The sequence below is a fragment of the Papilio polytes genome, unplaced genomic scaffold (genome assembly GCF_000836215.1).
Source record: "Papilio polytes unplaced genomic scaffold, Ppol_1.0 DF823980.1, whole genome shotgun sequence".
NCBI classification, from domain to species: domain Eukaryota; kingdom Metazoa; phylum Arthropoda; class Insecta; order Lepidoptera; family Papilionidae; genus Papilio; species Papilio polytes.
In genome coordinates this window covers 1,527,681-1,540,276 of record NW_013525224.1, presented here as the reverse complement: position 1 = coordinate 1,540,276, position 12,596 = coordinate 1,527,681, and the positions used below count along the sequence as shown (strand labels likewise).

General features: G+C 31.4%; 1 protein-coding gene across 3 annotated transcripts in view; it reads left to right on the top strand.

Moving 5' to 3' along the window:
• The first annotated feature begins 1,005 nt into the window (after positions 1-1,005).
• LOC106101590 (2-hydroxyacylsphingosine 1-beta-galactosyltransferase-like) overlaps positions 1,006-12,596 on the top strand; it is a 35,760-nt gene continuing 24,169 nt past the window's right edge. Inside the window, exons 1-2 of one of the 3 annotated variants that reach the window (XM_013280873.1) lie at positions 1,006-1,090; positions 11,346-11,486. In XM_013280873.1, the coding sequence (XP_013136327.1) occupies positions 11,484-11,486 (3 nt within the window). In that variant the 5' untranslated portion in view covers positions 1,006-1,090; positions 11,346-11,483. Of the gene's footprint in view, positions 1,091-1,151; positions 1,304-2,029; positions 2,049-11,345; positions 11,487-12,596 lie in introns of those variants that run through there. The other 2 variants (XM_013280872.1, XM_013280874.1) reach the window with 2 other exon arrangements.

The window sequence follows — 12,596 nt, the reverse complement described above, 5'->3', positions numbered from 1 at the left end:
TTTTTTTTAAATTGAAACACTTTTACTTGTCACAATTATACTTCAAATTGTTTAAATAAAAATTATGATACCAGAGTCTATATATTCTGAAAATCATTTTTAATAAGACAGATGACATGTGACATGACTTCTTCTTTTGAATATTTATTCTTTTTGACCGACATCCCAAAAGAAGGAGGTAGTCAACTCGTCTGTATGTTTTTTTTATGTGTGTTACAGCATGACTCCGCCGCTAGTGGACCGATTTTAATAATTTTTTAATCGTAAACATATATAGATTGGTATTAGCAGCCTTATATTCAGCATACGGTCTGTGGATGGAATCTGTTGAACACACATAAAATGTTTATGTTTCTGGTGGGACCCTATATGTTCCTCTTTATATCGTCGTTTATTTCATATTGACTAGTTCTGGGATAATTCATTTGTTTTATTCTCAATACAACTGTCAAATAATATGTCTAATGCTTTTTAAATGGCATAATCCGTTTTGTTATAGTTTTTTAGTGCAAAATCTATATAGTTTTAACAGAAGGGCTCACTCTGTCAATAAATAATTATGATCAACAAAATGTGTTCATTATTAAATAACTTAAGTAAAATTTATTAAGAATTTTTTTCAGTTTTTTCTACCGAATTATAAATGGAGTTGGTCTTTGTTTCGTAATAAGGTGTTTGTGTCAAAAGGTGAACAGAAACATTTATTTTGATATAAATAAAATGTTACAATTTAATAAATTATTTATACGAATTACCTTTTTTTTTACCTTTTTACCCAGAAGCGTATTTTATTCATACAGATTATCCAATAAACAATCTCTATGGAAAATAAAAAGTGAAAGATAAAAAAATGGCAACATTATCTAGCAAAAAATGTAAAGCTACAATAAAATGGTGATAATTGAATCAAATAACTATACAATATTTTATTTTCCTAGATACAATACAGTATTTAATTATCCTAAACATAATTTTGGCGGGAACAAACCGAATTGACCAAATGACCCAGTCGTATAGAGGTCAAGCTCTATCAGGACAGGAAAATTAATTTGCACGTTAAAATAATTGTCTAGGTTTGAAATATAAAATAGTAAGTGGACCTACCACTAAAACATTCCCCGGCATGTGGAATGGTTTAGTGGTAAGTGAAGGTGTGTGGTAGGGACGCAAAACGTCGCGAATAAGCGCGCGAAACGCACGCGCACGCCATTTTGATTTAAAAAGTTTGAGGCTATTGGTATCGATTTGTTTTTGATTTTGTTTTCGATTTTTCTGTCGTGTATGAACGGATTTTATAATAAAAGTAAGTACTTTACTTCTATTTATATGGTTTTATTTTAATGAGATATCTAAAAGTTTAATTAGTCGTTGAGATATTTATAGATTTTTGTTGAAACTAAGAAATATTAATATCGTACCTAATTAAAGTAATAAAAAAAAATATATGCTTAAAATAGATTTTTTGTAGATATCTCTATTCTAAATTAATTAATTATCAAAACATTAACTTTCATGTGATGATTTTGTCAAGGAATTATTATGCGTCATTACGAATCTTAAAATACTAAATTTCGCTCAACAATAAAAAACAACTGCAGTGACATAACCAAAATTCGTAGTAGATTTTTTTACGTTACAGCTGAAAGTTTTTAAATGTTAAAATTACGCAAAGAGAGTATTTAGATGTCAAATGAAAGTTAGATGATTATACGAAATGAAAGCAAATCTTAGTAATAAAACATTTCGGGTAGTTTTATTCGCATTTTGCTGCGTTAATTGAATTGCATAATCTCTAGAGCTAACAAACATATGTATTGCATAGAGAATAATATTTTTTATAAACGTATGCAGAGGTTTTCGATTGGACTGTTTGCGTGATACACTCATATTTTTTTTTTTTACTACCTATTGCATTTACTAGCACGTTAATAGCAAGAAGGTTAACTTTGTTTAATAGTAAGTTTCATGAACCATCTCTTACATTTAGTAGTCCTTCAGGCATTATTTAGCTGTCCCTTAGTAAGAATTTCGTGATCACCAACGATATGGTATGTAAATTCATAATTTTGTGATTTTGATAAACCCTTAATCAAAAGACAACTATCTAATACTTAAGAGGTTGGTGATAATGTGCTTAAAGCTACTTTTCCACTAAGCGACTAGCTCCTTACTATTAGTTCTATGCTCAATTTAATTTTTTTTTGTAAAGTGTGGAATTTTTCGTATAAACAGGTTGGGAAGGAAAGTACATACGTAATAGTGACCAGGATCTTTCTGTTATGTTGAATGCCTAAATACTTCGTTTTTTAGTAACTCACTAGCTGTTCACGTGCGACTTCATCCGCGTAAAATAATGAAAATTTTACTTAATTTTTTACATGTGTCAAATTATTAATTGCAAATGTCAAAATACCAATTTTGCTTCCTTGATGTTGGCAGCAAATTATGGTCTCTTTCCCACATTAGGATTTTTATCCAAAATTTTTTCCCCCTTAGTTTATCGGCGTGAAAATATATACCCGAAAGCGTGACGTAAGTGTAGGGCATTTATTAAAAAAAGCATTATTCGAAAACATGCTGTAATTGCTGACATCTTAGGCAATAAAGAAGTGTGTGTTTACGCTTTATTATAATAGTACAGATAGTATAGATTTAATAATTTGGTAGTTTTATTAACATTTTTGATGTTTTCTTTATTGCAATATTGTATTGATTACATTAAATGTCAAATAATAACAAGATTTGCAGTGGGAAATAAAAAACGATTGACCTTTTAATATTAAAATGTTACCGATAAAAGAAGCACAGGAATAAAATCAAAGTTTTGTCTTTATATTAATTAAACTAAAATACATATGTCTGTTAAAAAAAAACAGACATAGTGAAAATAACCTCTTTTTTGAGAGTCGGTTGAAAATAATTTCAATGCAAGTTAGATAAAAATTAGTTCTGTTATTTTTCCTAATACTAATGTAGGATTTAGGCAAATGTAGCTAAGCAATAAGTTGTTCCGATTGAAGCTTTCGACTAATATTCTATCAGGGGTTTTTAAAGTACTTAAGCGTTCCGTACTCTAAATAAATGATGGAAAATTTTCAATTTAAAATGCATATCGTATTGCAACAGAATTACCTTCACCTTTAAAATGATCAAAACAAAATATTTTTAATCGGAGCAAAACAACTTGAAAATATAAGTGCGTATAATAATTATATACTGTGGGTTTCTAGCACTGATCTGTATAAATGGACAGTAATTTTTGTAGTATATAGCTTTTGCCCGCGACTCCGTTTGCATGAAATCAAAAAACAAAAGTAGCCTATGTGTTCATCCAGACTATCGTCATCTGTACCAAATTTCATTGAGATGTGTTAAGCAGTTTAGGCTACAAACTCTAACAAACATCCATCCATACGTCTATTCATTTAAACTTTCGCATTTATAATATTAGTGGGAAGTTAGATTAGTAAGATGGCTCAATACTTCCCTACATCTGTGTCCCAGGGGATGCATTTTATTGAGTTTTCTATAACATTTTCTGCTAACGAATTTAATCAAACTTTGTTCTCAAATTATTGTTTGAATAGCGAAGGGATGTAATTTATAACGTAAAGTAATTAAAGCTTAAACTTATAATTAATTGCGTAATGACTTTATTTAATACTTTAATTGGATGTTTACGTTTAAAAAGTATCAATACTCGAATATTTTTTTTAAAATTTTGTCATCTGGTTTTTCTAAATGTTTCACGTTAACAACGATACTTTAGATTTATGATTATTTTTATTTCAACACTGGCAACTTGATCTAAAATTAAAAAAAAAATATAAAATTTCAGGTGAATTGTCTAACGGTGAAAGATTTTTTGAATTCGGCCCAGCAGTTTTTGAGTTATTTCAATACATACAAAAATATAAATATTACGTCTGTAACATTTCATTTGTTTTTGGTTATTGGCATCATTTATTTCCTTAGAAACAAAAGCAAGCATTTTTCCAGACTAAGTGAGAGACGAATAAATATATATTCAGTAATGATCTATACAAGTAAAGGAATCTTAAAGACTAAGTATTACGTAACGTGAAAAATCTATTTGTACGTGGGTGTGTATGTTTGTACGGGTTTATACTCCTACATTCCTAATTTAAGTATCTTGGAATTATTGCATCATTTTCAGATTCATTAAACTAAATTTATTTTCTTTATATGTTAGTTTTCTAGAATGAAATGGAGAAAGTGCAACTATATTACGTTCCTTTTCACGAGATTGTTTCTAAAAATGTTTATGCCTTAAAAAGCAGAATTTATTACTATTATGCCTACAGATTTGATTATATCACGGTATACTAAGTAAGGCTAGGTTACCTTTGTTAATTTCCTCAAGGTATTTTGTTATCAATATAATCAAAAAAAAATATTAAAAACTAGCTGTTCCCGTGTGGCTCCATCCGCAAGATATTATAAAAACTTTATTTCATTCTTTACACTTGTCAAACTCTTACCAAATATAAAAATTACCGTAACCATAACAATCTTGCTTCTTTAATGTTAGTAGCTTATAGTTTATAGTCCCTTTTCCACATTAAGGTTTGTTCCGATTTATTTACCCCTTATATTTATTAGCGTGAACATATATAGCGTGAATATATATCCTAAAGCGTGTAGTAAGTGTAGGGCTTTTTATTAAAGAAAGAATTGTTAAAAAAAATGCTGTGACTGCTGACATCCTAGGCCACGAAGTAATGTGCGTTTACGCCTTATTATATTAAGTATAGATTGCATTCAGTTATATCAATTTCAATTAGCAATTGCATAAACATGCGATATCGAGAGCAATAGTTTCATGGCCGGCAGTTAGTTTCCATTTAATTGCAACATCCTGTAACAGCGAACTTCTGAGGTCGACTTACTGTTCATTGAACCGCCTTTAATAATAATATCAATTAGTTTTTACTTACCGACATTACGCTGTATATTGTTACGAGGTAAAGGAAGGAAATACATAAGCTAATAAAACAGAGTAGCAGTTTGCCCGCTACTGGTACAATGCATTTCACGAGAGCGTAGGAAACGAATCCTGTCAGTCTAGCTTCGGGAATACGATCGGGGTGTTACCTAACTCTCAACTAATATCCACCTAGCTGTCCCCTTACCAGTACCTGCCATGCAAGTGTACTGGGAAATATATTCTGGGTGTAAAGTTCAATAAACATAAGCTACTCAATCTCGCTGGTTTTCTCATACTACGTACTGGCTGCATGTATGACCGACGCGATGTAATGTAACGTACATTACACGTTTTAACACGTTACATTACATCGCGTCGGTCATACACTCTTAAAGAGAATTTGAGAATCTGGTCTTAAATTTATAACTAAGTCCCAAACAAAAGACTTCTTGAACCGTGAAATGAAACATGAAAAAATTCTTCATAACATTTCTTTGTAGTTATACTAAAGTTACGAAAAAACGCTTGAAGTGTTTCTTTATAAACATTTTAAATGTCGTTTAATTTTAACAGAGAAATAAATAAGGATAAAGCCTGACATTACGTAAGTACGACATCTAGTGGTAAAAAACGGTAATGCCAACAAGATGGCGCTAATGGTCCGTTAATGAAGAGATTTCTTGATGAGTTCATTTAGTTCCGATGAAACGATTTCTTTCGTATATAAATGCACATGTTACGAAAATCGCATCGTATTGGGGACCGAAAAAACGTTATTACGACATTGTAATCGATTCTTTGAATCGTAACTTACGATATTTAAAACCCGTTCGTGTATTGATAATTATCAGTTTTTAAAATAACCATTTTTTTCACTCTCGCACCAGAAAGAGGAAGAAACTGCAAACATTACCAAAGAAGTTAAGATAATGATCGAAATCCTTGAAGTATTTAAACTAAATGTTTAGCTAAAAATTTTTTTACCTATGTAACTGATAATAACAGTTAATTGATAAGAATTTGAAAGAAATTCAATTTGAAAATATCAAGAAAAGTTTTCCTTCGTAATTTTAAACTCGCATTTACTCAACTTATTACTAGAGCGTTTGAGTAGTAACATTTCTGGAACGACGTCATAAAGATCGTGTGAAAGGTTGTTAATAATGTGTAAACAGACGTAAGTCGTAACTCCGCTTCGGCACACTGACACAACTTACGCCAGGGATGGCGAACATTTATGCATTAAAGAGCTATTTTTTTAAATAAAATTGCCGTCTTAGACGTACCGAATAATTTTCACTGCGATCATTACGTCATTTCCTTGCACCTATTTCATAATTTTTGTCGTATTGTTTTTATTAGAGACGTGCCCAAAATATTATGTCGTGTGCCTATATAGCACGCGTGCCAAAGGTTCGTCACCCCTGACTTACGCTCTCGGTTACGTATTACCGCGTAATAAATTGTATTGAAAACGTTGAAGAGTGAGACTGCAGTTCTTTAACGTATCGATAATTGGGAAGTCGATTTCCACTTCCGTTTACAATACTAAAGCTAACAGAAAGTTTATTGTCATTTATTCAACGCATAAAATTGTAGCTGATATTTTCAAAATAATAATCTTACTATGTTACTAATGTTATGAATGCGAAAGTTTAGTTGGATGAATCGATGTTTGTTACAGTTTGTAGCCAAAATTAATGAACGTATTACGATGAAATTTAGCATAGATGTAGAAGATAGTTTGAAGAACACAGGCTACTTGCATTTGTTTTTTTTTTAATTATTTGCGGAGGGAGTCGCAGGTGTAAGCTAGTAATAAATAATCATAACACGAAACGTGGAAGTACTTCCACTGCCCTGTACTTTCTGTCTTCGGTGGTAGTTATTTTACTCGATCGGGCTATTAGTACAGCTAAAGTTGCGCCCTCTACTACTCTTAAAATATACCATTATGCTAGACATAGAAACCGAAGCGCGGGAAAACGGACTGATCACAGTTTTAACAATGTTTATTGTACTTACAGTTAGTTCGTACATTTAGTTCGTTCGTAATAAGCGATGTTGAACATTTTAGAGAAATTCCACATTAATTTTGATTATTTTTTTTGTCTGTTTTTGGTTTAACGTGACACTAAAAGCACTTTGTCTTCTCACGCGTAGCTAAAGATAGCTTTGGAATCTTGAAATAACATAGTAGATTTTTTTGCCTAGTTCGAAACCACTTAAGAATTAACTTGAAAAAAAAAACGTCGTAATATTAATGTAAAGTAATTTATTAATATAATGATTCCATGTTTCTATTAATATTATTTATTGCCGTTAAGAATGGCAATATTAGACAATAAAAAGGCAACGCCTTTAGTTTTTTTTATCTTTTTAAATGATTTCCAAAAGAAGATATCATTGATTCTGTATGTTTTTTTTTACATAATTTTCGTTTTTAAGATTAAAAAGCAAACCAATAATCCGTTGACATTTTTAATAACATAGACGATTAAATTGTTTTAGCTATCGTATGAAAATGGAATAAATTAAGGAGGATTACGTTTAACCTACGAACCGCATTGAGCCGATTATCTTTTGGCTTTAAAGCTCCATTAGGGTACTGCGCCGCGCCAACTGATCCCTAATAATTGCTCCGACGTCGTTTCGGCGGGAATTCCTGAAGTTAGGCACGCTATATATTACAACTTTGGAACTGGGTTAGGAGAGCACGATGCCTGATTAATTCTGGGTCATTTATCCTTTGTTTATTATAATTCGAGACAAGATGGTGTCAGAGACTAGCTGTTCCCGTGCGGCTACATCCGCTGGAAATTATAAAAACTTTATTGTATAGTTTGAATTTGTCAAATTCTCAATTGTAAATGTCAAAATTCAAACGCACAAATGACAACGAAGGCCTTTGACATTAGATAACAATTACCATAATAACCTTGCTTCCTTAATGTTGGCAGCTTGTATTTTATGGTCCCTTCCCACATTAAGGTTTTTTCCAATTTATTTACCCCATAAATATAATAGCGCGAAAATATATAGCCTAAAGCGTATAATAAGTATAGGGATTTATATTAAGAAAAGAATTATTTAAAAATATGCTGTGATTGCTGACATCCTACGTCACAAAGCTAGAGCAAAGTCCTATAAATCTATATATATTTTTTATTTTATGATATTTTATTTTTGTGCCACGAAATTGTAATTTAAGTCAAGTACAGAAACAGTATTCTCTATACTGCATAGAGTCGAAGTAAATGCCCATGTAAATAAATTTATTCGATATGTAATTTCCTGACTCTCATTTTTCTTGCGTACATGTAGTTTCATAGAGTATTCAACACATGTCATTTATAATACAAGAGGACTTGGACATACTACTATTTATAAAGCACGTGTTTTCGATTCACGTCCCAATTTTACCGCAACGCAACCACATCGAGGTTCAAAATGAAAGTGACGTGGAATATTTTATTATGCAAATCCTATATCATACGGTGATCTGTTGGAGATAAACAGATATCTATAAATTAAATAGTATCTCGTGCGGCTTCATCCGCATGACATTATACAAACTTTTTTTTATTGTTTACTAGCTTTCGCATGCGACTCCATTCGCGTGGTATTAAAAACAACAAAAGTCTATGTGTTTTTCCAGACCATCGTCTACATCTATGCCAATATTCATCGTTATCCGTTCAGCAGTTTAGGCTACAAACTCTAACAAACATCCATCCATCCTTCTAAACTTTCCCATCTGTAAAATTAGTAAGATGTTTAAATTCAAATATTCAAATAGAAGCCCTCGCCATTGACTGATGATTAGTAACCATGGCAACATTGGTTCTTTGCTGGTGTAATTTTGTCCTATTTTCTCACCCCGTATATTTAACAGCGTGTGTTTACGAGTATAAGGGTGTGTAGCCTAAAGCGTGTCGTAAGTATAGGAGGATTATTAAAAATATATATACAGAAAAAGGCTGTGGTTATTGATATCCTACATAACAAAATAGTGTGTGATTACGTCTTATTACAGGAAGTAACCTCATAAAATAATAATAATTCTTTCTCAACTCTCAATAAGGGTTTTTGTTATTATTAACTATATTAATATTTTTTGTCTTAATATGAGTGGTAGAGAAAAGTGCTGGCTGAAGTCATATAAGAATCCCGTGCAACCGTAAAACGGATTTGAAGTTACGGTTCGAGGAGCTTGTGCGGTGTGCGGGAAAGTCATTTAGATAAAGTGAACTACGCCAACATCGTGCACCGTGAAATGCGCTATTTTTACTCTCGATGGTTTTGAACAGAAAATCGTTTACATTGTTATGGAACTTTTGTGAATTTCAAAGAGTTATTTATTATCTATAAATAACTCTTTGAAATTCACAAAAGTAAAATTAAATTTAAAATTTTAGTTTTGTATAAGCATTTCGGAGTCACGAGATTATTGGACTATAGTATGATGTTTGTTCACTAGTAATAGGTTATGAAAACTCGTTTTATTAAGGGTTACAGAAACAACACAGTCCAGTTTGTGTTTCGATGCGTAGAAATCTGTTTCATTATAATAATATTTTTAATTTTCTTTAAAGCCGGAAGTATTCTTACAATTGCATAACCTATAACTGTATTTTTTTACAAAATAGCAAGTCACTCGAAAAACGTTATCTTACGTACGTATGAATTGTCAATATTTGTATAAATATTTTACATGCGTTTATTGATTCAAGGAATTGTATGTTTTATGCGTACTTCAAGCATTTTCTAATAATCACATAACATCAAAACGATTCAGTCGCCAAACATGTATTGCTCTGTTTGTTTAGTGAAGTTCGACGTATTCGACCTCTTTGGTTGGTTTGCTTAACAAATACTGGCCGATAAGAATATTGCAAATTTGATGTAGAAAAAAAGTAAAATGAGAAAATTGATTGGGAATCGCGCGGAAATTTGAATCGGGATGTGAAGTCTGTAGTTGATTACATTTGTTAGTGATTTAAAGTCGAACGTAAATAAGTGTTGGGTATCACGGGCGCACCTGGCCGCGGCCGACACGCGAGTGAAAATCTGTGTCAAACTGCCCTCAATTTGTTAATTTGCTTAGAAAGTTTATTCAACGTAGATAATTATCAACTGTTGTTTGGAAACAATTAGGAATATTACACAAAATCAACTTATTATGCAAGAATAAGTAATTAAATATGCTCTGAATTTCTTTCTACTTGTTAGACATCAATGTTATTGACAGTCAAAGTTCTACAAAGTATTTCCTCATGTTACTATGTTAGTTCTTTTAATATGAAAAACGTACCCTAAGGACCAATTACTCTGTATCGTTGTGAGTATTATAAACTAACTAGTTGTTCCCATTTACTGTTTACATTTAACAAATTCTCAATTGCAAATGTCAAAATTACCATTACCATAATAATATTGCTTCCTTAATGTTGGCAGCCTGTAGTTTATGGTCCCTTTCCCTCATGAAAATTTTTTCAATGTTTCAATGTCACTGTTACAAAGGATAATTTAAAAATATGCTGTGATTGCTGACATCCTACGCCACGAAGTTGTGTGTGTTTACGCTTTATTATATTAGTATAGAGTATAAAGTATAGAGTATAGAGTATAGAGTATAGAGTATAGAGTATAGAGTATAGAGTATAGAATATAGAGTATAGAGTATAGAAGTATATAGATTAATTGTTAAAAATATCAGTAAGTTAGCCGCTTATTTTGTAATCGTTTACATGTTTTCGTACTTAAAATGATAGCCTTTTTAATAAAAGACGCGTAATTGGTGTGATATATTATCACGCCCGTAACATTACATAATTTAGTTAAAAGTCGAAAGTTGTGGGGCTGAGGTCAACGTGTTATCCCAAGCCATTTAATACGAATTTTAAATGAAGGTAAAATTGTATTCAGCCACCGAAAACGTATTTATTGGGTCGCTCGTTCATGGTTATGTGCGTAAAACATTGCCAATGTTATGAATATTGAATATGACATTATATTTTTTTAATAAATTCCACTTAACGAAAGGTTTAGACTGGCTTGATTCTAAAATTCAGAGTCGAAGGAAACGAACGCACAAATTAATATTATAAAAGGTCAAATTCAAATTTAATTTAAGTGTATTATCAATGTTTCAAAGTAATAAAAATAAAAAAGAGAAAATCTATGGCACTGACAATTTTTTTGCCGCCAAACTAACGAAAAAAGTTGCTCGGACTGCGCAAAAACTAATCGGTGCATAAAGTTACAATCACACCGTAGCATTAATTATTTGCCAACAATACTAAAAAGCGAATAACATTGTCGAAATCATCTCAACAAGGCGCGACCGAACCGCTCTCACTTTCACTAAGTCAATGTTTTTTTTTTCATCTTACAGATCCGAAGAGGCAAAGGAAGTGGCTGTCGGTGCATTCGAAGCGCAGTGCTGTGGGATATAGTGATCGACTTTTGTGTCTGTGCTCTTGATTAGTGAATTGTCTATGGTGTTGTAATATTTAAAAAAATAACTGTCAAAATGGTAAGCAATCTTATTTATTTTTAGTAGATGAATTAAACTATATCACTGCAATATATTTGATATGTAATATTTTTTAATTAGAATATTGATAACGTAAACTAAAAGAAAAGTTTGGTTTCCCGCCAATTCTACATAGTTGTAGTCAAGCCCAAATATTTTGGGTATTTTTCCTCTGACTAAAAAAGTATTTTTGTTATAGAAAAATTAATAATAGAACGGAGAGTAGATTTCTCTAATTCAATTTCTTTTCTTATTTGTTACTTTAATAAAAATATACAAAATATTAGGTTAGCATAGTAAAGAGAAAATGAAGGAAAAACGTTGCTAACAAATGATAAAAGAAAGGAATAGATTTTATGAAAAATTCACAACCAACCCGGAAGTGACGGGAAGCTAAGAAAATAAAAATCTGACAGGCCATCTTTTTGCCGCGCAAGTGAAATGACAAAACGAAAAGACCGCCATATTGGGGTCGCATAAACATTCTGCCAGAAATCAAAATTCCTGTCTTGGGAGTTTCTGTTTAATTCGGGATTAATATTATAACTTTAATGCGATTTTTTTTTAATACAAGGAAGTAAAACAAATTTACATAATGAGGGTCAAAGTTTTGAAAAAGAAAAAATAAGTAATGTGTTCTTTAAGAGGTTTTATAGTAAAAATCTAATCCTTACTAATACTAATATAATAAAGCGTAAAGACACTACTTCAAGGCGTAGGATATCAGCAGTCAAGGATATTTTTGAATTATTATTCCTTAATTAAAAATGTAGGGACGCTATTAAACTTAGGGGGTAAATAAATTGGAAAAATCTTTCATGTGGGAAAGGGACTATAAACTATAAGCTGCCAAAATTAAGGAAGCAACGTTATTATGGTAATGGACAATTTTGACATTTGCCATTGAGAGTAATGATTTTATAATTCCATGCGGATGAAGCCACACGGGAACAGCTAGTGATTTTATAAACGGACTAACGAAATAAGTTCTAAGCAATGCCAATATCAACTGACAAAGCCTCAAGTAATATCCGTTCTTCCTTTATCTTAATATTACTTTTAATACTTGCTAGCAATTGTTCCATCACAATAGATACTTAATTCCCCTTA